Raw genomic sequence first — 27,036 nt, 5'->3', positions numbered from 1 at the left:
CCTTCATATACCTCTGGTTGATCTTGAGAATCTACACAAGTAGGAAGTGAAGGCTAAGGCAGAGGTGTAACCTGCAAGAATGTTAAAGACATTCCTCAACATGCACAGGGTTTTTTGGCAAAGTCAGAGAGACATACTGATTCAGGGAAATTTCAATGAAATCACTAGAAAACCACAAGCTTATTGAGTAGAGGCTTCTGTGTCAGTGCACCATGAAGAATACTGACTTTAGAGAATTAGTTCAGAAATGTCACTAAACAAACAATAGCAGAAAAACAACAAACCCATGGGCAAGGGAGGAAAATAATTTTCAAATTGGCACATTATATTATATACTAGAGGCCCAGTGCATGAATTCATGCACGGATGGGGTCCAGCAAGCCCACCCCCATGGAGGCCCATCGGGGGGAGGCACCACAGGTGTCTGGCTGGCCAGCCCCACCCCTGATAGGATTGTTGGGGGCTGATTGGGAGCCAGGCTGACCGGCAGGGGTGGGGGGGGCGGCGATTAGGGCCCAGATCAGGCTGGTTGGCTGCTGCAGTGTGCATCATAGCCACCGGCCATTCTGGTTGTTCTGCCATTCTGGTTGTTCTGCCATTCTGGTAGCTGGGCTTTTATAGAGAGAGATTATTAAAAACATGTGGCTCTAAGTAATAAATTATGAGATACAAAGACCAAAGAAGTATGCCCATACACAAGAAATAAAGAGCCAATAGAGATTGTCCCTGAGAAATCCAGACTTTGAACTTTTTAAGAAAATGTTTATAATAGCTATTAAAAATATGGTCAAAGAACTTAAGGAAAGCAAGTCTAAAGAACTAAAGAAAAATATGAGAACAATCTCCAAATATAGAATATCAATGAAGAGAAAAAAATATAAGAAATAACCAAACAGAAATTCTGAAGTTAAAAGGAGTAATACCTAAAAAGATTTTCACTAGATTGTTAACAGATTTGGGTTGGTGGAAGAAAGAATCAACAAATTCAAATATAGGTCAATGATAATTATTCAGTCTGAGCAATGAAAAAAAAAAAAGAATGAAATCTGAACAAACCTTCAGAAAACTGGGACGTCATCAATTTTACCAACATGCACATTATAAATTCAAGTTGCACATTAAAAGAGGAGAGAGAGTAAGGAAGGGGCAGAAAAAATATCTTAATAAATAATGAAAAGATCTTTTCAAATTTGATGAAAGCGTTAATCTACATGTCCCAACAGCTCAACATACAAGTTGGAGTAGGATTTTATAACTTACTACAAATTACATTAATCAAGACATGCTGTTGCTCAAAGAAGGATAGATATATAGTTCAATGGAACAGAATTAAGTGTCCAAATGTGAACTCTTATTTTAATGGTGAATTCATTTTAACAATGGTGACAACATAATTCAATGAGAAAAAGAAAAGCATTTCCAACAAATACTGCTGGGATTATTGAATATTCACACAAAAAGGTATAAAGTTGGACCCTTACCTTATACTTTACATAAAAATTAACTCAAAATGAATCAAAGACTTAAATGTAGAACTAAAAGTATAAAACTCTTAGAAGAAAAGTGTTCTAAATTTTCAAAACTTTGAATTAGGCAATAGTTTCTTAGATCAAACACCAAAAGCACAGGAAATGAAAGAAAAAAATAAGACAATTTGGATGTTATCAAAATTAAAAACCTTTGTAGTTCAAAGTATTCCATGAAGAAAATGAAAAGATAACTCATGAAATGTGAAAAATACTTGCAGATAATATATCTGATTAAGAATATATAAATAACTCTTACAATTCAATAACAAAAAGACAATGCACTTTAAAAATGGGTAGCCCCACAAATGTGGCTTAGCAGATGAGTAACAATCCAGGAACCAGGAGGTCACCAGTGTGATTCCCTATAAGGGCACATGCCTGGGTTACAGGCTTGATCCCCAGTAAAGGTATGCATAAGGCAGCCAATTAATGTTTCTCCATCATTGCTGTTTCTATCCCTTCCTTCCTCTCTCTCTAAAAAATTCAATAAAAACATTTAAAAAATAAAATAAAAATGGGTAAAATTCTTTATAGACATTTTTTCCAAAGAAAACAAACAATGACTAATAAGCACATGAAAAGATTCGCAACATTCTCAGAATCAGGGAAATTCAAATAAAAACCACAATGAAATACTACTTCACACACACTAGCTATAATAAAAAAGACAAACAATAATAAGTATTAGAGAGGATACAGAGAAATTGGAACTCTCACATATTGATGGTGTAATTGCAAAATGAAGCATCCACTTGGCAAAATAATTTAGTACTTTCTCAAAATGGTATCATAGAGTTGTCATAATCTAACATTCCTATGCCTAGGTATATGTCCAAGATAATAAAAATCATGTATTCATACAAAAACATGTAAATAAATGTTCATTAAAATACTAGTCATAACAGCCTAGAAAAGAAACTACCCAAATGTTTATCAACTGATGAATGGATAAACAAATCCATTCCAGTACAATGAAATATAATTTAATCATAAAATGGAATAAGGACTAGAATAGCAGTGCTATTCACCATAGCTAAGATTTGGCAACAGCCTAAGTGCCCATCAATAGATGAGTGGGTTAAAAAACTGTGGTACATCTACACAATGGAATACTACACGGCAATAAAAAAGAAGGAGTTCTTACCATTTGCAACAGCATGGATGGAACTGGAGAGCATTATGCCAAGTGAAATAAGCCAGTCAGATAAAGATAAATATCACATGATCTCACTCATTTGTGGAATATAATGAACAACATAAACTGATAAACAAAAACAGATCCAGAGACAAGAAGCATCAATCAGAGCATCAAACCTCAGAGGGAAGGTAGGGGAGGGTGGGGGTAAGGGGGAGAGATCAACCAAAGGACTTATATGCTAGTATATAGGCCTAACCAATGGACAGACAACAGGGGGGTGAGGGCATGAGTGGGGGGGGGCGGGTAATGTGGGGATAAGGACACATATGTAATAACTTAATTAAAAAAAAGAATAGATATGGTACAACCTAGATAAACCTTGAAAACACAATGCTGAGTAAAAGAAGCCAAAGCCAAAAGGCCATGTACTTTTGTTATGATATATTCAGAATAGGAAAATTTATAAAGAAAAAGTAGATTAGTGATTGCCAGATATGGGCAGGGGTGACTGAGAAGTGCTTACTAATGACTATGAAGTTTCCTTTTGAGAGTGATGAACCTGTCCTGAACTTAATCATGATAGTTACCCAATTCTGTGACTAGACTAAATACCACTGAGTTGTACAGTTTAAAGGGTAAATATTATAGTATGTAAATTATTATATCAATAAAGTTTTCATTAAAAAGTACCACAAGAAGGGACAAAGCACAGTATTCCAATTTTCCTATAGTGTCAAATTTCCCTCTAATTCAATTAAGTATAAATGTCATGTGTAGCATAATATATATATAATTACTAATGGTAATTGAATAATATAGAAGTTTTATAGTCAATACGTTTTTTTCATAAGGAATCAGTAAAATATATACAATATTTCTAGGATTATTTCCATCTAAAAATTTAAAAAATAATGATGCTTAGATAAGTCCTAGGTAAAGCTATGCAAAATGATTCATTCCAAGATTCTGACTCACTGAGTTTGAAAATACCTTGCAATTATTAGAGTACAGCATGTCACATTGAGATTTATAGGAGATGAGGGACTACTGAAATTTCTTCCATAAGGCTTACAGAGAACCTCTATATGTTTGATTGAGTTCCATGAGAACAAAGATCCTATATGTGATCTAGCTTCCAGCACAGTGTCTGGCACATAGACATTACTGGGACATCCAGTGAATTCCCAATAAATATTTGTTGACGTACTTATTGAAGACTGGAGCAACTGATGATAGCTATTCATTGAATCTTTAAACTTGGCCAGTTTTGTTGCCACATGCTATTGATTTAAGAGATTTATAAGTCCATACCATCTCTCTTATTACTAAGAAATCTAAGAAATTCAAGCTCAAAAATAAAATTAAACTTCCTTATAGCTTTCACTTTTATGGAAATTCATATCTACTTGTAGGTATATGGTGATTACAGTGAGATTCACTCTCTTCTAAAAAATAAGAAATAACAGGTGACATTTAGAGTAATAAATACACATGATGAGCACCATTGACCATAGATGAGAACAAACTAAGAGATTAGGTAAAGTCCAAAGATTCCATGGGGATGGACAAATGCTTAGGATAGTAGGTTGAATATGATTGTTATTTAGCAAATGAATTGAATAAATACTATTTTTGAAGAAATGTTCTCTGAATAAACTCCCTTTAACCTAGGAAATGAAAGAGTAGCCAGAGCCAATGTCACCTATCTAAACTCTTCCAATAGGAAACATTTCCCTTGTTCCTGGGCTCAAACTAATGCAACAACAGGTTGGAAACATGACTCTGGTTTAGACATGTAGATGCAACAGGCATCTTATTAGCATAAAAATCACTCAACTAACTCATTTTGCTCTAATTGCATGTTCTCCAGGCAAATTTCAAATCATAATCTGTTCTGTAATAGGTCTGTGTATTGAGTAAGCAATACATGGAAGGCGCTGTGCAAGGCACTTCACAGTTATTGCTAATGCTTACAGCAAACCTGCAATTACCTCATTTTAGGAAGCTCGGTAACTTGATCAACATCCGGTTGTCGTTGTTGCTCTGTGGATAAGGAGGGATGCTTTGGTCATGCCAGCCTGAGAGTTTAAGTTCATTTATAGTTTTATTATAAAGTAACATGACCACTTGGTTGGTATACATCCTTTCCTGGAAGGGCAAATCAAAGTCTATCAAACTGAAAATCAGACTCTAATGTGTCAAATAACCCAGTGAATAGATAGCATCCTATGAGAAGGCTTGAAAGCAAGCAAATATTGCCTGCTTTTCCCATTTCAGTGTTGATATCAACATTTACAAAGGCAAAAGTATTGGAAATTCTTTGAAAAAAATATATGTTCCTGCAGTAAAACAAATTCACTGGAGAACAAATGGGACGTCATGCTATGTTTCAAAACATACACAAATTTCATTTTGTTTATAGGCAACCATTTAGCCTAAGTTTTGATGGGTAGGTAATGACTTGTTTTTACCATCATTATAGTGTGCCTTTTCCAGAATGTCATATGATTTGAATCATACAGTATGTAGCCTTTTCATACAGAATTCTCTTAGCAAAATACACTTTAAATTCATCCACGCCTTTTTGTGGCTTGATAGCTCATTTTTTAAAATTGCTGAATAGAATTCTATTCTTTGGATACAGCACAGTTTATTATCCATTCACCTATTACAGGATCGTTTCGCTGCTTGCAGTTTTGGGTGTTTATGAATAAGTTGCTGTAACATTCACATGCAGGTTTTTATGTGAGCATAACTTCTGAAAGAAGTTGGGTAAATACCTAGGAGCACAATTACTCAATTGCATGGTAAGACTGTGTTTAATTTGTAAGAAACCACCAAACTGCCTTTCAGAGTAACTGCCATTTTGCTTTCCCACCATCAATGAATGAGAGTTTTTGTTGTTCTGCATCCTTAGGAGCAATTGGTATGTCAGTTTGTTGAATTTTAGTCATATGAATAGGTAGGTAGTGGTATCTCATTGTTGTTTTAACTTGCAATTCTGTAATGACACATAACGAGATCTTTTCATATGTGTATTTTCCATCTGTATATCTTCTTAGTTGATTTGTCTTTTCAGTTATTTTGCCCATTTTCATTTGGATTCTTTGTTTCCTTATTGAGTTTTAAGAGATTTTATTTTTCTTACAACCTCTTTATCAAATACATATTTTGCAAGTACTTGTTACCAACTTGTGGCTTGTCTTCACATTTTCTGAACAGCGTCCTTCGAAAAGCAGAAGTTTTCCAGTTTAATCAAGTACAACTTATTAACATTACAACTTTTTTTTATATGCTGTACTTTTGGTGTTTTATCTAAAAACTCATCCACAAACCCAAGTTCACCTAGACATAAACTTTTAGGTTGGGGTTTTTCTTTCAATACTTTATTATGGTTTCTGACAAAAAAGATCACTGTATAGGTGGGCACAAGTAGGTTTACATTTGCCCAGCTCAGTGGTTGAGCATTGACCCAGGAACCAAGAGGTTCCCAGTTTGATTCCTGGTCAGGGCACATGCCCAGGATTGTGGGCTTGATCCCCAGTTGGGGCCATGCAGGACGCAACCAATAGATGACTTCCTCTTTCATTATTGTTTCTATCTTTCTACACCTCTCCCTTCCTCTCTCTAAAAATCAATTAAAATATTTTTTGAAAGTAGATTTACACTTGTTTGTATATAAAGTAATACATTAATAAATAAGAATACAAGAATAAACTCTTTTCCACTTTACTCACACTGTAAACCTACCTTTGCCTCACCCACCATGTAATTCTTACCCTTGTTCCTTCATAGGTAGTGTGTTCTCCCCCCCCCCCCCGCCCCCACCAGCTTCTTTCACAATTTTCTCTTTGTCTTTTTTTTTTCAGTTTGAAAATGATTTGCCCAGTTGTAGTTATTTTGTTATTTATCATATTGGAATTCTCTGAGCTTTTTGAATATGTAATTTGCTGTCATTAATTTTGGAAAATTCTCAGCCAGTATTATTTTAAATATTTCTTCTGCTCCATTCTCTCTTTTTTCTCCTTAAATACCAATTATACACATGCTACGCATTTTGATAATGTCTCATATTTCTTCAGTATTTTCTTTTTTTCTTTTAATCCTTCCTTTTTCTCTTTCATAGAAGTTTGGGAAATTTCTGATGACATGTCTTCAAGCTCACTTATTCTCTCTTCCACTCTATCCAGTTTACAGTGAGCCTATCAAGGCATTTTTAAATTTGTTACAGTATTTTTTTTTATTTCTAGCATTTCTTGCTAATTCTTTTGTAGAGTTTTCATCTTTCTGCTTACATTACCCATTTGTTCTTCCATGTTGTCTACCTTTTTTATTAAAACCCTTAACATATTAATTATACTCCTTTTAAATTCTGTCTAATAATACCCAAATCATGTCATATCTGAGTCTCATTCTGATACTTGCTTTTTTTCTTCAGATAGAGTTTTTTCTTGTCTTCTAGGATGCGTTGTAATTCTTTTACAATGAGATATGGTGTACTGGATAATAGGAACTAAGGTAAATAGATCTGTAGTGTGAGGTTTTATGTTAATCTGGCTAGCAATTGTACCATATTTAATGTTTGCTGTAGTTGTAGTTTCCATAGGTTTCAAATTGCTCTAGTGCCCTTGATTTGTCTCCTTTATTCACTATGGGTTTCTCTAGGAACTCTTTCTTGATTAGTCTGCATCTTGAGGCTCTTTCAACAATAATTCACTGTTGTTAAACTAGAACCCTGCTAGTAAGGTGGTAAATTGTGGGAGAGAACATTGTGTAATTTTGTGATTAAATCTCAGTTTCTCAGTGGAGTCTGTATCTTAGGGCTGTGCTCTTCACAAGTGTATCTTAGCTGTCACCCCTCAAGTGACACTGGAAGGCCAGAAGGGGGTGGAGTGGGAGAAATGCCACACCTTCACCCAAGGTCAGGCATTGGTAACATCTTTTTCCCTGGAGAGCAGGCTTTTGTTATGGAGATTTCCTTGGCTGTGTTCCATTACCTAGGCCTGAGTTACTGAGGGCATTGTTCTTGGCTCTTCATTAAGACCACTGGATAGAGTTCCTGGAGGTAAAGCTCCCCAGTGTGGAGGTCCCACTAAGCGTATAGTCCTCAGGAGGTTCGCACTCAGCATCTCATCCACATTCAACCTGAAGTAATTCATCAAACTTACCATGTAAGTGTTCCAACTCCAGGGAACCAGAGCTCCCCTGTGACTCTCCTCATTTTAGAGTGATGGTTTGCCCTCACTTTTCTGATGGGCGAAGAAAAATCTTTAATTTCTGATCTGAACAGGTTATTTGTTATTGTAAGGGCAGGAGTGATGACTTCAAAGCTTTTTATATGTCAAAGCTAAAACTGGACATTTGACAATGGCCTTATTCTCTATAATGCAAGTTTCAGAGTCTGGTTCTTCCATGTCACAGTATCAGGCAGCTCAGCTTTCAAATGTGGTTCACATCTCAGCACATCCCATCTACCTGTTTAATCTGAGAACTCCCCCTTCTGTAATTAAATATACTTTCTTCAAGGGTCATTATGATGTGATTTATGACATGTGTGTAATTGTCAGAATTACCGTGGGTAATTAAAATATAAAGTGAATGCTGCCAGAGGCTTCAGTCACTCTCAATGCCCTCATTAAAAATCAAGAACTGACCAAATTATAAATAGACTGGTTTGTACAAGTTCCCGGCAAAACCTAATTATGAAACGTATCCTTATTCTATCAGAACTTACTCCATTAGTCATGCAAATTCTGAAATGATTAAATTATTTTATGTCCTGGAATTGGGGAATTAATAATAAAGAGGTGAGTTGCAGTAATTAGATATTACTATGAACCTTTATTATGTCATGCAGTTGGGTCATATTGCATCTCTTCCTGACCCCACATCTGACAGGACACAACACACACACACACACACACACACACACACACACACACACACACACACACCTTTAAGCTAGTTTAATGAATGGCTTAATGGTTTTAGTAGATTTATGATAACTTTTGTAATGAAAACTAAAACAAAGAGGAGAAGGGTCTGTAAACTCTGAATTAGGTATTATCCTGAAATTGGACAGAGAAAGACACTGGTAATTATCACCAGGGGAATCCTTTCTCTCCAGAAAAGGCAAAGCACAAGGAGAAATCAGTTACTATGAGGATGTTTCCAGCTATGGCAACTGACAGGAGTGAATGATAACTTAAATCTTGAAGGACATTTAGATGATCATATCTCATCTCTTGTCTAATTTTACACATAGGAGATTTAGACTAGAGAAATTACGGGGATACCAGTGAATAGGAGAGCCAAACTCCAAGCTTAGTGCCAAGCTTCTCTTTGTATAGAAGGCAACAGATTAATGGGGAAAATGGCGAGCATAAGAGTTTTCTCATCATAGGAGTGGGCAAGAGAACATCAAAGGCAGGTCCATGACAGAGTACAGAACGTGTAATTCCATGACTATTTAAGTTAGGGAATCATGGTCTCTTCTGAGACAAGGGAGATCCTTTATATGGAAACACAGACACCATGGTGCCTATTCAAAAGAAGCTAAGAACTTTGATGACTCAATCAGGACATCTTTGGAGAAGCAAAAGTAAACAGCAATTCAAAATAAGGAAGGAAGAAAAGAAGGGAGAAATAGAATAAAGGAGGGAGAGGAGGAAGGAGACAAGGAGACATAAAAAATGAGAACTGAATATCTTTATAGACAGATGTAAGCTTTAAGAGTTACAAATTTGTGTTTGGTTAGACTGTGGAGGCTCAGCATTGCCAACTTGGTTTGGTTGTGAATGGGGCTTGTGCAAATGTTCCTTTGTGAGGGGCAATAGTGAAAAGAGAGAGAGGTAACGCTAGATATTTCTTACAGAGATATAGAAATTCAACTCTGTGTAAGAGTGACTGCCTTTATCAACTTTTCAACTCTCTGAAATGTATCCTATAGTATTTTCTCCCTGGGTTCATGACAGAAAACTTCTCTCCTGCTAGAGAGTGAGATCTCAAATGAAAGACAGCAAAGCTGTGAACTTTGCCTAAAATGACACAGTGGCTCTTTCAGGTGTGACTGGTGAATGTCAACATCTGTGTGGGTGTATCCAGATGGCATCTTCATGCAAATGAGACAAACTAACACACAGAAACTCATATAAAAAGTCCTAGGGAAGATGACAAAGAAGAGATGGGGGACAAGAGAGTCAGAGGTACAGCATCAGAGAATGGTCTTGGGTAGGGGCTGCTAAAACTCCGATGATTTGTATATAAATCACTCCTAGTAAGGTGACAACTTAAAGAGACGGTGGAGGGAGGGCTTGACATTAGGGGACCTGGGGATGAGGAGATGAGTAAGAGGAGTAAGAGACAGTGATAAACTCAAGAAAATGCAGACTTTATAGGAGAGAAGGTTAGAGACTGGTTGTACCATAATGATTAAAATACCTATCTTTGAGAGATGGAGCAACCAGTAAACTTTAAGACATGTGTGTGTGTGTATGTGTGTGTGTGTGTGTGTGTGTGTGTGTGTGTGTGTCTATTGTATGATTTGACATTTCACAGCAATGGTGTGAGTTAAGCAGAAAAAATATATTCTAATACACATGTCACAATGATGAGAAATCAAGCAACTCACTCAAAGTCCTGAAACAGTAAGCATTGAATGCCAGTCTCTGAGTTTCTGTGCCTATTATGTGCTCCTCTGCAATGTGCTGGTACTTTATAGAATGCTCAGAATGGATATAGTAGTGGATAGGGTAGGTAAGTGAGGAAAATTCACACAAACGCCCCCCCCCCCATCCTCTTAAAAAGTTGGTTGGCTTTTTAGTTTTTTAGTGAGCTTGTTTCCAGTGGTGGCAGAGCCTTAGGACTCCACAGAGGGTCTTGTGGGACAATTAAGCAGCTGCCTGGTCCCATCAGAGGAGGGAGAATAGCTAAAGACTCCCAAGGGCACACCTGGCTTCAATGTGTACAGGCCTTGTAGACCTCTGTTCTTGCTTCTTTCATACTGGGCCTCAAAAACTCCATGGGCTTCTTTTATTCATTGTATGTAGGTTCTAAATCTAAACCATTCAGATTGTTGCACAATTCTGATTGCACAGAATCCTTTGTGCAACCCCACAGGGTGCTCACACATTTGTCATTCAATCAAAGAATACGAATTCTTTTCCATATGTCTTTCTTCTTGTTGTTCTGCTGTTTTTGTGTGGTTATATTTTTTTTACAAATGTCCCAGCTTTTTAGGACGACAGTATGACACATTCACCTCCAAATGTGGAAGTGTTTCAACAAGAGGCACTCTGAGAAAATGCATTTGAGAACGGCATTTGTTGTCTCTCTGGAGCCAAATACAGCCACCTCAGCTCTTGCTTGAAACCCAAACAGGGTGAATGCCAGTCAGGGATTCCAACCAGCTGGTGGAATTGGCCTGAACAATCTGACAAAAGGGATCCCTTTTCCTCAACAGCAGCTTCTCCACCTCGTTCTCTCTCCTTTTTGCTTGAGAACACACAGCTTTGCACTTGTCCTTCATACAAATAACTGGAGGGTGGGAATTATTCAGAAAGCTCATGTTCGACACCCCATCTGTTCATTCCTGACAGCAATATATAATGTAAGGCTATAAAAACTTGAAAAATAATGCAACATAAAAAAGGATTGACTCAGCTCCAAGAGGCCATAAATGGTAACAAATACCACAGGATGATTTATTTCATGCTGTAATCTTTACAGTAAGTCATCTTTCAGACATTTCCTTGTGACAGGTTTTAATAATATTAATGCCCAGAGCAATCCAAATCATCGCCAATAGACGTATTTATCAAGCTGCCAATCCGAGTAAATGAAATTCTATAAGCAATAATGTAACATGTTTAAAGGAAGCTAATAAAACAAGTCAGCAGAGAAATATTACTTCAAAGTATTCTCTCCCTCTAATCCAGCCCTGTGTGTTATACAGCCAAAATGCAAATCTTTGCATCCTTGATTTATTGCTCCAAAAATACCAATGACCTTTTCCCAAGCTTCTGTATATTCACTCTCACGCGTTCATAAAGCCTGCGGTGCATCCTGCCAGCTTCGCTGCACACTGGAGTGCTTAGCATTTATTGTTATGTTTGTCTTGCTTTCACACAGGTACTTGATTGGCAGCTGCAGCGAATAACATCTAAGCTTCCAAGTCTTATTAAAATGTTACAAATACCTACGCCATAAGCTAATCTTTACAGTGCCCATTCTAGGCAGGCTTTCAAGAAGACCTGAGAGAGGTACTTGAGGAAAGGCCTGATGGCTTACCAGTTGCCAGGAAAATTTCACGTGAGGGAAAACCAACCTGCATTTTCTTTCCATCAGGTTTGCTACACCCTGTACTAATTATTTGTTATTCATGCAGGTCGCAGTAGGCCAGTTGTTAAAGCATTTGGCATTTCAAACACAGCTCAAGATCTGCCTCCTGCAGGAAGCCTTCCTTACTAAGTTCATTAATTTTCTGATCTCTAGCACAATACCTGACCCATCCCTCAAAGTGACTTTGTAATTAATAAATTAGTAAAAGCACGATACACATCAAAGGCACTCACAAATATTAGATGTAAATATGCAGTGAATTGATTTATGCGATCCATTCTCAAGGAACTGATGCTTCATTTTTTCTTGCATATCACATGCATGCTCTTTGAGAATAGATTTAATACTAACTGGGCACCACAAGTGCTCGCTATACCATTGTGTACTCTGTAGGGGACATGATATATATGTCCTCTAATTGATGTGAGCGCATTGAAATGTATTCAGGTATTAAGACTGTGGCTCTTGTGTTCATTGGAGTAGAACCTTCGAGGTGTTCTACCAGGCCCATTATTTGTATCTCTTTACTTCCTTGAGAACTGCCTTAGCCCCCACATAATGGCCAAGTTTGCTTCAGATGATGCCACTTCCTGGATATGATTGGACCAGTCAGGGAATCTGACTGAGCTGACGCAATCAGATACTTTACTCCTGAAATGGGAAACTGAGACACTGGGAATCTAGTTACCTAGTTTGTAGAACTGGAGCTGGGATGTGGCTCTAAGACAGGAGTAGCCAAATTCTGCAGGTCAGAGTTACTGAGAGCCTTTGTACCAAGGATCCTGCCTATGTGGCAGCTCCCGTGACCCAGTGGCAGTGTGTAGCCGCCTCAGGGCACACAGACTTCCACTGCCTGGCCCCAGTGTCACCAGAAGGCATACATCACTTTCTCCCTTATCTATTTTGTGTTCCATGATTTCTTATTTGAAAATTTCTTGTCTTTATTTTAAAGGATTTCTGCTATTTTCAAGTAATTGGACATTAATCAAAATATATACATTTCATTGATAAATCAGCTTTATAAAGAGACCACATGAGAGATGTGTTTTTGTTTGAAAGGAGTTCATTCCTTATTATGAGATGCTGGACTGTTTTTCAATGTTAATGAAATACAAAGACCTTTGCATCTTGGTAATCCAGGGTATTTTGAGTTGAGTTTTGGAGTACCCTTGGAACATAGTAAGAATTTATTAGACAAAGGTGAGAAGGAAAGCAATTCTAGACATATGCATAGGCCCAAGAAAAAGAAGTGTGGTGCTTATTTTGGGAAAGTGAGAGAAGATAGTATTATTTGAGTTAAGGGGATTTTTGTGAGAGGTATGGGAGACATGATCAAGGGCAATGTTAACACTTTTGATCTCATTCCTAAGGGCACTGAAAGATCATTGAAGGGAGGCACTATTGTCATATCTTCACTGTTGATACATCATCCCAAGTATAGTATAGGAATAGGTAAGAAGGGACAAGAGAGGATGTGGGAAGACCAGGTCAAAAGCCATTTCAATAGTAGTCTAGCAAGAGAAGATGGTGACTTGGATTGGGATGAGAATTAAATGGAAAGGGTAGAGAGATTCAAGTTATTTTTAGGGGTAAAACATAGAAAACATGAGAAATGCTTCCTTTCAACTTCAGCGCTCCCATCATTAACATCTAGCCTTGTACACTGTGATTCTCAGTGTGAAAAGCCAGCCAGGGGCTGGAACTAGATCATGGGTCAGGATACAATCAGAAGAAGGCTCCTGTTCCCTGAACGTTTGATATGCATGCCTACATCTACGCACCCATACTCCCGGGAACTGTTGTGTCAGAGCCTCTCTACTCTTCTTGGCTTGGAAAAATACACCTGGAGAAATCCTATGACAAGATTCAGTGGATGAAACAGTAAAATGAAAGAGAGTAAAGAGGCAGCAAGAAGGAGAAAGAGCCTGAGGCCACTCCACAGATCTGTAGGTAGAGATGACAAAACGATGCTCACTCAGAAGTTACTTTTATTCCTCCTCCCTTCAAGAATGAAAAGACCCTAGGTGGGAAGGTAGACTTTGAAAGACCCTCTGAAGGGAGGAATCTAATCAGGATTTTTAGAGATAATCTGCTTATATGGATTATAAGAATTTATTTCTCCTGCATTCTTCCTGGTCCCAAATATCCCTTAAGATTAACAGTCATCTGACATAGGCCTTTGACTTTGAAAAACAGATGAATATAAAGTTACCCAGGATGGTTTCTACATGTTTTACACTTTAATATGTTTACTCTTTTCTCCTAAAAATTAGCTGTTAAAAAACAACACAGAGCCGAAACCGGTTTGGCTCAGTGGATAGAGCGTTGGCCTGCGGACTGAGGGCTCCCAGGTTCGATTCCGGTCAAGGGCATGTGCCTTGGTTGCGGGCACATCCCCAGTGGGAGATGTGCAGGAGGCAGCTGATCGATGTTTCTCTCTCATCGATGTTTCTAGCTCTCTATCTCTCTCCCTTCCTCTCTGTAAAAAAATCAATAAAATATATTTAAAAAAAAAAAAAAAAAAAAAAACAGAACACATATAGAGAAGTTAGAGCCTTACGTGCTTATGTGCGTGGGTTCATTGATTTCTACACACACACACACACACAGACACACACACACCTCACAGCTTATTCCTGGGTGAACTTAAGGGATGCAGATGAAAATCAATTAGTTTGGGTGGTGTGTGGGTGCTGAGAACTGTTTGTGGAAGGCTGAGCTCACAGGCCAGATAATTGACCTGGCCCTACACATCCTTCCCAGTTGTCTTTTCCCTCCAAGCCATCTCTAAGTCTCTTAAAACTGGTTTCTGAGGCTGATCCACAGAAAGAGGTTCTCAAAGGAATAAAACAGAATTCAAGGGAGAAAAAAGGAGAACACATTATCCATGGTTCTGACAGCTGAATACTTATGCTGAGGGCAAAAGCTGAAACCAGGGATCTTTAGAAAATTCCAACAGTATTCAGATTTACCCCCCAACAGAGCGAAAGCCAGGTACCAGAGTTGGCTGACAGTCAAATTTAGCAGAAAATTTCAGCGGAAGCAAATCTAACTAATCAGTATAAAAAGGTTTTCCATGCAATATTATTTTAAGAGCTAGGGATATTAATGTGCTCTTTACTTGTAATAAAATGTAAATATAAAAATATTCATCATAATGACATCAGTAAATAAGTAAAAACTGTGAACAATTTTATGTTGGAAGACCATTCACATTGCTCTCAATTGCTGAGCCATACCAATGGATTAAGATACTCCTTTGGATCAAAGTCTAAGTTTGCCACTCTCCATTTCAGACTCATATAGATCTTCCTATAAATATTTATATTTCAATGCATGTATATAAAAGTATGTATAAAGTATAAATGTATAAAATGAATTATATAAATACATATATATGTATACATACTAGAGGCCTGGTATGTATTTCTCACCTTTACAGAAAGGTTCTCCATAGAATTCCATAGAATAACCTACTTGTTTAGAGTATAAAATAGAATAATGTTAAAATATTTAATATCCATGTGTTTGAAGGAATATGACCATTGCTTAAGGGGAGACAGGCTTGTAAATAAAGAAGAACGGTGAGGACTCGGCTTTTCCCTGGGCTTGGAGGAGAGCAAAGCCGGTCTCCAGCGAGCCACGTTATTTAGTTTACTTTTAGCACTATCTGCAGCAATATTTCAGAGTAAAATAAGTAAAATATCTGTTCCTTTTCATTTGGCAGCAGCAAAGATCTCAGGGAAAAATAAATACATAAGAAATATGGAATCCCCACGGTATAATCCCAGGGTAGGGAAACGCACTTCTCTTAAATGCCTCCCTCTGGCATAATTGACTTTTCATGTGCATTTTAATAATGATATTTCAGCAGGTTGCAAGAGAATTTTTTTCTTCTGTTGTTGTTGTTGATGTAAATTATGGTTTGGAAAAAAAGTGTTATAAATCTAATTGCATTTTCACTTATATTAACAAGTCAGCACAATCTCCCAGCATGTTTACCAAGCAATTCCAATATTTACAGCTGACCTAATTGGTTGTGGGGTAGAGGCACTGAGCAATGTTTTATTGTCCTGATAGCTGCGTATGTGCTGAAGACAGCTGCTAAGGTGTAAAGCTACCCAGCGCCCCTGAAGCTTGCCTGCCTCATGTTTGCCTTCTTCAGCCAGTTGTAGAACAGGATAGGACAGAGGGAGAGAAAAGGAAGGGAGTTCTGGGGTAAAGAGGAGAGGATTTTGTTAAAGGTGTCTTTTCCTACTTCTGTCTTTGCAAAAAAGATTTTCCCAATTATGTGGGGGCTGTTACAGATGCAAAGCTAACTTGTTCTTGGCAAGTTTGAAGGAAAAGTTATAGATGATTGCATGAAAGCCAATAATGCACTGAGTAAACATCCCTGATATTTGATGCTGAGTTCAGGACAATTATGATCCTTGACTTTCACTATCAAAGCCAGAGTGGTCTTTAGGAGCCAAGCATGGGTCTAACATAGGCTAGAAATTCTTATATTTTCAGGGGCTAATAAAAAGAAATCATTTCTACCAGGAGAAGACCATGCTGCTTCATAGGGGACAGGAGCTGGATCTACCTCTAACATTACTACAGATGAGTTCTGCTGCAGCCTTGCCACCCCTCATATTTAAACTAAAATTACATTTATCTCTAAGTCCTCTCTCTCTCTCCTACCCACACTGTTGGTTTAACACCACAAATGTAGAATGCTCATAAAATATTAGCAGAAAGCTACTTTGAGGTGAGTCTCCAGATCATGGGTTTGATTGCTTTGTAGACAATGCTGTCTTCTGTGTCATGGTAATGGCTGGCATTTATTGAGAGCTTACTCTCTGCTAGGAACTTGGCCAAGAGTTTCACACTTAATCTTCTAGCTGGCCCTATGGGATTGGTACCTGTTTTTTTATAGATGAGAAACCTGAGCCACAGAACAATAAGGGAATTGCTCATGATCACATAGTGTGGATGTCAAAGAGCTGAGATCTGACCTTGACAGTCCACTTCTGGAGCCCCCGCTATAGTCATAGGACTGGGTGGCCTCCTCCTTGACCACTCTTGTGTAACCTAAAAATAAACATGCCATAACATGCACTAGGCTTCAGGGTGTGGTACTGGATGTACCCAGGAGGCCTTGACTAGATGTCACCTAAAGTCATACCTCCCCTTCTGATTGATGCCTGAAATCTCCCAGTTAGGGCTCTATTCTTAGCTGCAGTCCTGGTTCCCTGATAAAAAGAAAAGCTACCCTGGGAAGGGTTAATATTGTAAACTTTTATTTAATCTTTAAATTCTTTATTAGTTAAGGAATTACAAATGTGTCCTCAACCCCCTCTCCCCCCATGTTTTTGCCAATGACGATTCAAATAGATGTTGACAAGGGCAGTAAGTAGCTAGGAATTGTGAGTCCCTGAGAAGGGTGATGATGGGGTGTCAAACAGAGGGCAAAAAATGAGAATGAAAAATCTGTGGCAATTGCATAATTCACATTTTTCCCCTAGATTTAGAAACTATGTAAGTCATGTCCTTATTCCTTGAACAGAGTTTTACTTAAAAAGCAGTGACTAAGCTTCACATGATTTTCACCTTGTCTTGTCCAGTTGGTCTTTTATATATGACCCCAAACCGACAAGGTCGCACCCCTGTCTTTTAGGAGATTACACATAAGAAGGATAACATGTAAAAATGTAGTATTTAATGCAAATTAATATACACACTCAGTAAATGATCGGTTGTCACACTCTGATTTTTATGCCTATGTTATGAAGACTGCTTCCTCATCTGACTATCCAGCTAAATCAATGGAAATTTCCATAACCACAAGTCCTAGGAGAGTTTGACTTCATTTTTCTTCAGACCTGTCCACACAATCACAAAGAGGTTTTAAAAAGGCTTTTGTCTCTCCTTTATTGCAACCTCCGAAGCTAGTCAAACAGACAGGGTGAGGGCGAGGAGATTTATGGAGGGATATGTTGAATTTTCTATGGTATTCTTAAGACACTTTTATGAAGCTTGAAGCTCTCTTTGTCTTCTATTTTCAAGTAATAGTAATAAGATATTGTTTTTAAATCTAAAATATAACTTATTCAATACATATTTGATAAATTATTCCCACATCCATGGTATTTTGCTAGAGCTGTGGCACATTGCTTCTCAGAGACCCAGTGTTTGCCTAGATGGGAACAAGAAAGGAACTAGAAAAGAGGTATTTGGAGAGTCTAAAACCGTGGTTTCCAACCTGTTTTTGGCCATGCCCCACCTAAGTGGCTAAAATCCTGATGTCCCCCTGTGACCTATAATTCTTATTATTCAAAAAGTGAACTAGTCATGTGGAGGAAGCCTAAAGGGCCATAAACTTGTTCTAAACAAGCTTCCAAAGAACATGGCATCCATGAAAGAGAAAAATAAAAGAGCAAAAGGACAGTTGAAATACTGAGGAAGAAATCACTAAGAAATTGTTAAAAAAATAATAATAATATGAAGTGATATGAAAAAATAGCAAATGAAGTTTCAAAACACATACAAAGTACTGAAATGCATAAATATGTCACAATATATATTTATATACTGTATCTGAGGCCTCTAGAACCATAAGAAATGCAAAAAATTCACTGTTAATAACTCATTTTCAAATTGCCCCTCTTAAATATCAAATTGCCCCCCTGTGGGGCATGTGCCCCACACTGGGAACCACTGGTCTAAAGGAAAATACCTACTCATTCTTTTGAAATTCTTATTCTTCTACAACCCTTGTCACCCTAACCTATCTTTGGAACTCAGGCTGGTTGTGCTTAAAAATATCATTTTTGTTGTGTCAATCTATCTCTATCCCTACCCTCATACCTATACCTATAACTGTTTATGGATACATATTGTGTAATTGTTTACTTTGAACTTTGTAATGAAACTTGAAAAAATGCTTATTAAACTTCATACCAATGGCATGCTTTTGGTTTCCCAGTTATGGACTATATTTTACTCAAATAGAAAAGTGTATGCTTGTTGAGAGGGAAAGCCATTTTAAAAGCTTGATATAAAAGAACGGGAAAAAGGTGCCTGTTCAGATCTCATAGTATCAATTTCTGTAGAAAGCTCAGACAGATGATCGTGAATAGGGAAGGACCACGTGCAGTAATTTCTTTGCAAATATTCTGCCCTTGGAAAGACCCTGGAAACTGGTCCTCAGTAAGAGTTCAGACATCACAGAAGCTAAAAGATGTGGTTTCTCTTGCTGGGATCATCCAGGGCACGGCAATCAATAAAGTGTGCAGAACTGGGAGTAAAAATGGAAGAAGGGTCCTGTTTCATTTCCTAAGAGAACTGTGTGTGTGTGTGTGTGTGGGTGTGTGGGTGTGTGTGTGTGTGTGTTGCGTGTGCGCTGGAGGGGGGCATAGTACCTAAAAGTGAGAGGTCACAAGGATAGATGTCTCAGGAGTCATGGAGTCATGCCCGGGTATAAATAACATAGGGCTGGAAGTGGGTGTCCCAGAAGAGAAACCACTTCTCCCAGTTGGATGGTTTTCTCCAGGCCCTTAGTGTCAGTACACGCCTTGTACTAACATGCTTCTGGCCTGAGAGAGGATATCCTGGCAGTCCTTCTGAGTGGACTGTAATTTTCCCAGAAACTGAAGTCTTCCATGGGATCAGTTGAGCTGGAAGGCACTGGGAAATAGCCAAGGAAGAAGCTGGAATTGCCATAGAAAAGGAATGTTCTGGAGGGGAAAATGGCAAGCTCAAGGCAGCCTTGGAGGTGGCAAAGTGAATGAACCAGCATGAGGCACTGCATTATAGATCTTCACAAAAAACCTGTTGATATGCTCCATGTAGCTGATGGCCTATGAGTGGTGAGTGGTAGAGACTGAAATTTTGGAAGAACTTATATTTCAAATCCTCTCCCTCTGAATGTGGAAAAAAAAAATGGTTGCAAAGCATGGAAATATAGGAGCCAATGAAATGTTGGCAGAGGGGAATGAGAGAACAGAATGACATCAATATGAACTATTTTCTACTTGCTCAATTTGTATTGTGTTAGGTGCTACATAAAAACTTTATAAGTTTTATTTCATTAAATCCTCACAACATTTCAATTGCTTAGGTTCTAATATTATTTCTATTTTGCAGATGAGGAAACTGAAGCTTAAGAGCTAAAGAGAAATGCCCAACTGGTGTGGCTCAGTGGTTGAGTGTCGACTTATGAACCAGGAGGTCACAGTTTGATTCTCCATCATGGCACATGTTTGGGTTGCAGGCTTGATCCGTGGTAGTGGGTGTGCAGGAGGCAGCCAATCAATGAGTCTTTCTTATCATTAATGTTTATATCTCTCCTTCTACCTTCCTCTCTGGAATCAATAAAAATATATTTTTATTAAAAAGCAAAAAAAAAAAAAAAGAACCCTAAAGAGAATGGTTATCTAGGGCTTATGCCTGCTATCGTGACAATCCTCATGGCTGATGTTTATGGGCATTTGACCTTTAAAGAGCTCTGACTGACTTGAACATTAGAAAAGAGAGAAAAATAAATAACATCCATGGTCTCTGGTATTTCTGAACGAATACGAAGAGCATAGAGAAGCTGATATTATAAATATGACCTTGGCTATAAGTTTCACAAAGACACAGTGGGAAGGGAAGTTATGTGGGAAGATGCATTCAGATTTCAAAGTAGTCTATTGGAGTTGAATTAGGCAGACCCAGAGGGAGAAATGTGAGGGAAGGGCTGATAAGCTCAAAGAAGACAAACCTTTCTCTTAGAAATGGTTTCCTCACCTGGCTCAGTTCTAACATAGCCTGCTTGGGAATGTCTGCCTCTTCTTGTTTCACTGGTTCAATATATGTCAATACCTACTTGGGTTTATAAACACCCACTATTAAAAATACTGAATGACTTGATGTGGATATAGTGTTATTGGTCAGTCATACCATGACTTAAATTAGTTGTATCTAATTATTTTCTTTTTAATATCTAGTTAAAATCAATTTTACTAAAGAAGTGAATTTTGATAAAGAAGAGGCAGAGAATAATAAATACTTGTGAAAAGATAAAATAGACAGACCCCCCTCAGCTCACCCAAAGTGGGGTGACCAGAATAAAGAAATTGGAAGCAAACAAAGGGGCTCTAGGAATGGTTGAGATGCATTTTTGTTTATCATAAAATGTTTCAAGGTCTGCCCTGGTCAGTGTGACTTAGTTGCTTTGAGCATCGTCCTGTACACTGAAGGGTCACGGGTTCTATTCCTGGTCAGGGCACATACTCAGGTTGTAGGTCTATCCCAGGTCAGGGAGCATACGGGAAGCAATCGATCAATGTTTCTTTCTCACATGGATGTTTCTCTCTCTCTCTCTCTCTCTCTCTCTCTCTCTCTCTCTCTCTCTCTCCCTCTCCCTCCCTCCCTCCTTCTCCCTCTCTAACCTCAATAAAAACATAAATTTTTTTGCATAGGTCTAATTTTATCACCCTGAAAAGGAAGAGGAAATATTCATCTTCTCTCATTACATAACCCATTGGTTTAAAGACACAGGACTCAGGTGAATAGACCTAGTGTTTATTTATTCAACAAATACATATTCAACTACCATCTATTAAATAGAATTGTGTGTGCTAGTCTAAGAACCTAATTTCTATTTATAACATTGCTTATTCTGTGGGAAAGTAGAGACACCAGGCATATAATGAAATGTTGGACTATAACTGTTGTAGAAGTTAGAGCTGTCTGTATGGCTTTAAGTACTAAGAATAGAAAATTGCAGTTTCTGAACTGACCAGAAAACCCACTGCTGGCCTGAAGATAACAACTCTAAAAGCATTAGGCCCATTGTCAGCAAAACTATAAATAATATTATGTTGATTTTTGTATGTGAATGTAATATTATTAAGACATCCACAAATAGATCACAAATAGCACAGATCATGTATTTGACATTTCCCCCCTAATAATGCCTATTTGTCTCTATGAAGCTATCAAGGCCATTTTATCACTCATTGTTGTTACCCATTACTTATGTTTGCCAATTTGCTGGCTAGAGTTACCTTTACCCTTTAAAAAAATAAAAATGAACAACAAAAGAAAAAGCCACCCTATTTGCCTAGCTGGTGTTGCTCAATGGTTGAGTATAGACCTATGAACCAGGAGGTCAAGATTTGATTCCTTATCAGGGCATATGCCTAGGTTGCAGGCTAGATCCCCAGTAGGGCATGCAGGAGGCAGCCAATGGATGATTCTCTTTCCTCTCTGAAATCAATAAAAATATACATATATTTAAAAATCCACTCTATTCTACAGTCGTTAGCAAACTGCGGCCCCTTGAGTGTGGCTTTTCCACAAAATACCACATGTGGGCGCGCACATACAGTGCGATTGAAACTTCGTGACCACACTCAAGGGGCTAAAGAGCCACATATGGCTCACGAGCCACAGTTTGCCGACCACTGCTATAGTACAAAGTGGGGGCAGAACCTGCCATTGATCTCATTAACAATGTATTTAAATCAGCTAAGCTAACCAACTCCATTGATGAAGTATCACAGAAATTCACCCACAAATGGTACTTATCTAAGGGTATACCACTGTATAACCAGCAGTATGGCCCTGATTAGTGTTTTTGTTTGTCTGTGTGGGTTTTGTTGTTGTTGTTGTTTTATTTTAGAGAGAGGAAGGGATAGGGAGAGAGAGAAACATCAATTGGCTGCCTCCTGTATGCCCCTTACTGGAGATCAAGCCCACATCCCAGGCATGTGTCCTAATCTAACCAGTAATTGAACCGTACATGAGAGGACACTCAACCAACTGAGCCACACCAGCCAGGGTGATTAGAGTTTTTTCTTAAGCCTCTAGTAAATGTGAACCTATCTTGCTTTTAAATTAAGAGGTATAAGCGAATTAAGCATCATCATAAAGATTATCTGGATGGGTTACTTTCACTTCTCTTACCTTATTTATGGGTTTTTAAAGCATATTCAAGGATCATCCAGCCAGATATAAGGCTGATAGGCCCAGTCTGTGGATAGACTAGGCCGTGTGGATCAATTCTCCTTGTAGATACCTGCTTTAGACTATTTTCTTATTTGTCACAGACAATGTGGGAATTAAAGACAATGGGAAAAATAACAGTAAGTTAAATTATTTTGTTTTTATAGCTGTCTTAAAGGATAGTGGGAAAAGTCAGTGAAACTGAATGGCTAAAATTACATTTAAGGATTTTCTGTGGCTTTTATTATCCATGAATTGCCAATCCTCTATCATCACAAAAGATATAGCAAAGAATAAATAAAAGTATAAACATGGTTGGAGCACAGATTGTCTTTACACTATCCAAACAACTTTCCAATTGAACTTTGTAACAACTTTGCATTAGCGTAGACATAATACACACACACACACACACACACACAAACACGCGCATACACAATATCAATAACAAAGAATGTATTCTTAAGAAATTTTAGGTATTATTTCTCACAGCACTCTACTTATTACTTCTCATCAGGTCAGCTGGTACATGGAGGGTTCCATGTTTGCCCCGTGCCTCACCCATGTCATATCCTTCCAGGAGTTGAGATTCCCACTCTCATTTACCTTCCCAAACCCCAACTCCCACAGGAAACTTTCTGGAACAATCATGCAGCCCTCCTAACTTCTTTCTCTTTGACCTTCTGCTAGAATCATCAATACAACACTTGAAATGCTGCCTTATCTGGCCTCTGGTTGATTTTATATGAATTTGTCTTGTTTACCCACTAGATTGCCTAGGACCGTGGCCAGCATACTACGGCTCACGAGCCACATGCGGCTCTTTGGCCCCTTGAGTGTGGCTCTTCCACAAAATACCACATGCGGGCACGCACATACAGTGCGATTGAAACTTTGTGGTCCATGCACAGAAGTCAGTTTTCGGCCTGGGCGAGTCTATTTTTAAAAAGTACTGTTGATATTTGGCTCTACTGTTGTCTAATGAGTTTGCCAACCACTGGCCTAGGAGATTAAACGTGATTTCTATCTCTACAAACACATCAAGCAGATGCCTACTTAGCACATAGAGACATTCAATAAATTTCTATTTACCCACCATTTTAAAAGAAAATAGAAAGATCTGTAAGTCCCCTTGTTAGTCTGTAGCTGTCATTAAGAGTGGGGCAAAGTATGAATTCACAAAATTCCACAGTACCTTTCCTCTAAACAGTGCTTAATCCTTTCTCAGAGATTATCTCAGTCATAAAATCCTAGAATAAAAGGCAAAGAAAGGTAGAAACTAAAATTCCTAGGACTTTGATATTCCTCCTAGTGCAGACATGAAGTAGTGGCACATTTGCTGGCTCAGACATTTAACACCTGCTTCCCCTGTAGAAGAGGCACAGTAAAACCCCCGTTAAATTGACCCATCAATCCGGGATCCTAGTTAAGCAAAAGCATGAGTTTTCTTGTATTCTAAGAAAGAGGTGAATTATAGCAAAAACAAGATTAAGGATTTATCTCAAAATCCACATATTTGAAAAGTTCTGCATTTATTACATATTCAATCCAATTTTATACACCTTCTTAGATACAATAATTGATAACTGCAACAATAAGTAATATTAACTGAGCACTTACCTCAGCCAGGAGTCAAGAAAAGTACTTTAAATACCTAATCTCATTACAAAAAATCCTATAGAGAATTAATTACTATTATACTAATTTAAGATATCAAAACTGAAGCACCTAGATGTTAAGCAACTTGTCCAAGATCATATAGCTTAGAGCCAGCACTTGAACTTACCTTATATAATTCCAGAGCATAATGACTATGCTCTGCTTATAATACAGTATTTAATGGTACACAATCACATTTCTCAAGCATTAAATATTTTCTTGGTATCAGATAGCTACTAAATTACAATGTTGCCAACATATTACAGAGTTATTCATAATAAAGTTTATAGTAATGGAATTTTTAGATCAACTCTGTATTTAAAATCTCTAGACATATCACCCTCCCCCTCCAACTCTGCATTCTAATTAATCAAGGTTTTAATGTATTAAAGAGCTGTAGGAAAAAAGGGGGGCAGAATTTACTGACCCTATTTAGCAGATTCTGAAACAAAGACAATTTTATCATCAATTTGTTGGAAAGGGGGGAAATATTAATACTAAAAAAAGCCATCTGGAAATAGTTGAAATGCCATCCAACCCACACTTCTAGAGTGCTTGAAAGGTAATCTGAAAGAAACTGCATACATAACCTTTGGTTATCATATAAGTTATCTCAGGACTATGGGGGAGGTATATTTACTTAGTTTAATGATATTGGGAGAAGAAGGGATGAATTCATGTTGGTGAGAAACAATTTCATTGGTCAGTATAGAAGCTGATAAAGCAAATATTCTGGTTTCAGTCAAATTTTTATTGCCCTGGGATTCTCAGAAAGCCATAGGGGACCAGAGTTCTCTGAGGCTCTTACCCGTTGGCACAGATCAAGTAGCTACTCGTACTTGATTCTTCCCTTGAAATAAAACCGCGAATTGCTGTCCCAGAGGGTTCCTTCATGCTGGTGGTAGACGTTGGCACTATTTTTGGCCCTGCAATAGCATTGCAATCTTAGTAAGTTGGCATAATATCTGTTCACTAGAGATTTTGAAACTAATGGCTGAGATATTTCTAAGCCCCTAACTAGGGAGTAGCTGGGGATCCTTACCTACACACTAGTTCTAAGAGGGTCAATTATAGAAGGCTCTGTAATTTCCTTCTGTAGAATTAAGAGTAGGTGGAAAATGATTGTGAGGATTCAATACCATATAGTATGTTTAAAATAAGTACCTATTGAGTTGCTGCTGTATTTTTCTAATCCATCACTCCTCCCATCTCACCCAAAAGCATTGCATCCAAGGAACCTTCTTACTACAGACGAGGTGAAGAGCCACTATAGGACTCTAAGAAAAACAACAACGCACGATACAATCCCCTTCTCCCTGCTCAGATTGCAATTCATTCTACTAGGACAGTGGTCGGCAAACTGCGGCTCGCGAGTCACATGCGGCTCTTTGGCCCCTTGAGTGTGGCTCTTCCACAAAATACCAACTTCTGCTCATGGGTCACGAAGTTTCAATTGCACTGTACATGCGCGCCTGCACGTGGTATTTTGTGGAAGAGCCACACTCAAAGGGCCACAGAGCCACATGTGGCTCGCCAGCTGCAGTTTGCCGACCAATGTACTAGGACATTGGCTCCTTTTATTTTATTTTCCTTCATGGCTTCTTTATTATTAATTCCTAGAAAATTTGTAAAGTTCAAAATCTGAAAATAATACAAAAGTAAGTATTTTATCTACAAATGGGGATAATACTGGGGTTTCAGAGGGTGATCGTGAGGATACATGCAAGAATGTTTGCAATTTAATAATAAAATGAGCAACATGAAGCTGCACTGAAGTGGAAAAAGCTGACTTCGTCCTGCATGCACATGTTGATACCCCATCATGCCATTCTTATTTCAGAATCCTTTCAACACACTAGGATAGGAAACCTTTATTGGTCACTTGGCACTTGGTATTATGATAAAAAAAATAACATTCTAAGGAGAGCTTTGGAAGTTAAATGCTTCTCTTTCACTCTTAAGGGCCCTGCATTATCTGCTTCCCTGAACCTGTCAGAGATGTGAAGATCATCTGAGAAGAAGTTATCTGAGTGAGGACAAAGTCAAAGAACAGTCATCATTGCTACTCCTCCTCTTCCCTCACCCACACAAATAGAGAAGAAAGAGCTGGCCTTGTCTTCGTGTGTCAATTTAAGAATCATCTTGGTACCACTACTACTCTGAATGGGGAGTTCATGTGGAACAAGGCTTTAAACCACATAGCACCAGATTTTGGATAACTGCAGACAGAAAAAGCCACAAGAAAATCTTGGTATCCCTCTTCTTTTGTGGTGATTCTTTCTGAACTATTGTAATCTATGGAAAATATCAATCGAGTCAAAAACACACTTCTGGAAGAAGAGAGACATCCTTTGTTTAGGTGATTTGTCAGCTTAAATAATCAGTAATTGCATCACA

At 38.1% G+C, this 27,036-nt stretch overlaps 1 protein-coding gene across 1 annotated transcript in view; it reads right to left on the bottom strand.

The window, feature by feature from the left end:
• The window catches only part of KCNU1 (potassium calcium-activated channel subfamily U member 1), a 121,419-nt gene that overhangs the window by 42,408 nt on the left and 51,975 nt on the right, over positions 1-27,036 (bottom strand). The window contains 1 exon segment of the mRNA XM_036297221.1: positions 25,448-25,565. Within this exon segment, the coding sequence (XP_036153114.1) occupies positions 25,448-25,565 (118 nt within the window).

The sequence above is a fragment of the Myotis myotis genome, unplaced genomic scaffold, assembly GCF_014108235.1.
Source record: "Myotis myotis isolate mMyoMyo1 unplaced genomic scaffold, mMyoMyo1.p scaffold_m19_p_3, whole genome shotgun sequence".
Taxonomy (NCBI): domain Eukaryota; kingdom Metazoa; phylum Chordata; class Mammalia; order Chiroptera; family Vespertilionidae; genus Myotis; species Myotis myotis.
Note: the sequence above shows the minus strand (reverse complement) of the source record. Positions and strands in the feature narration are given on the sequence as shown.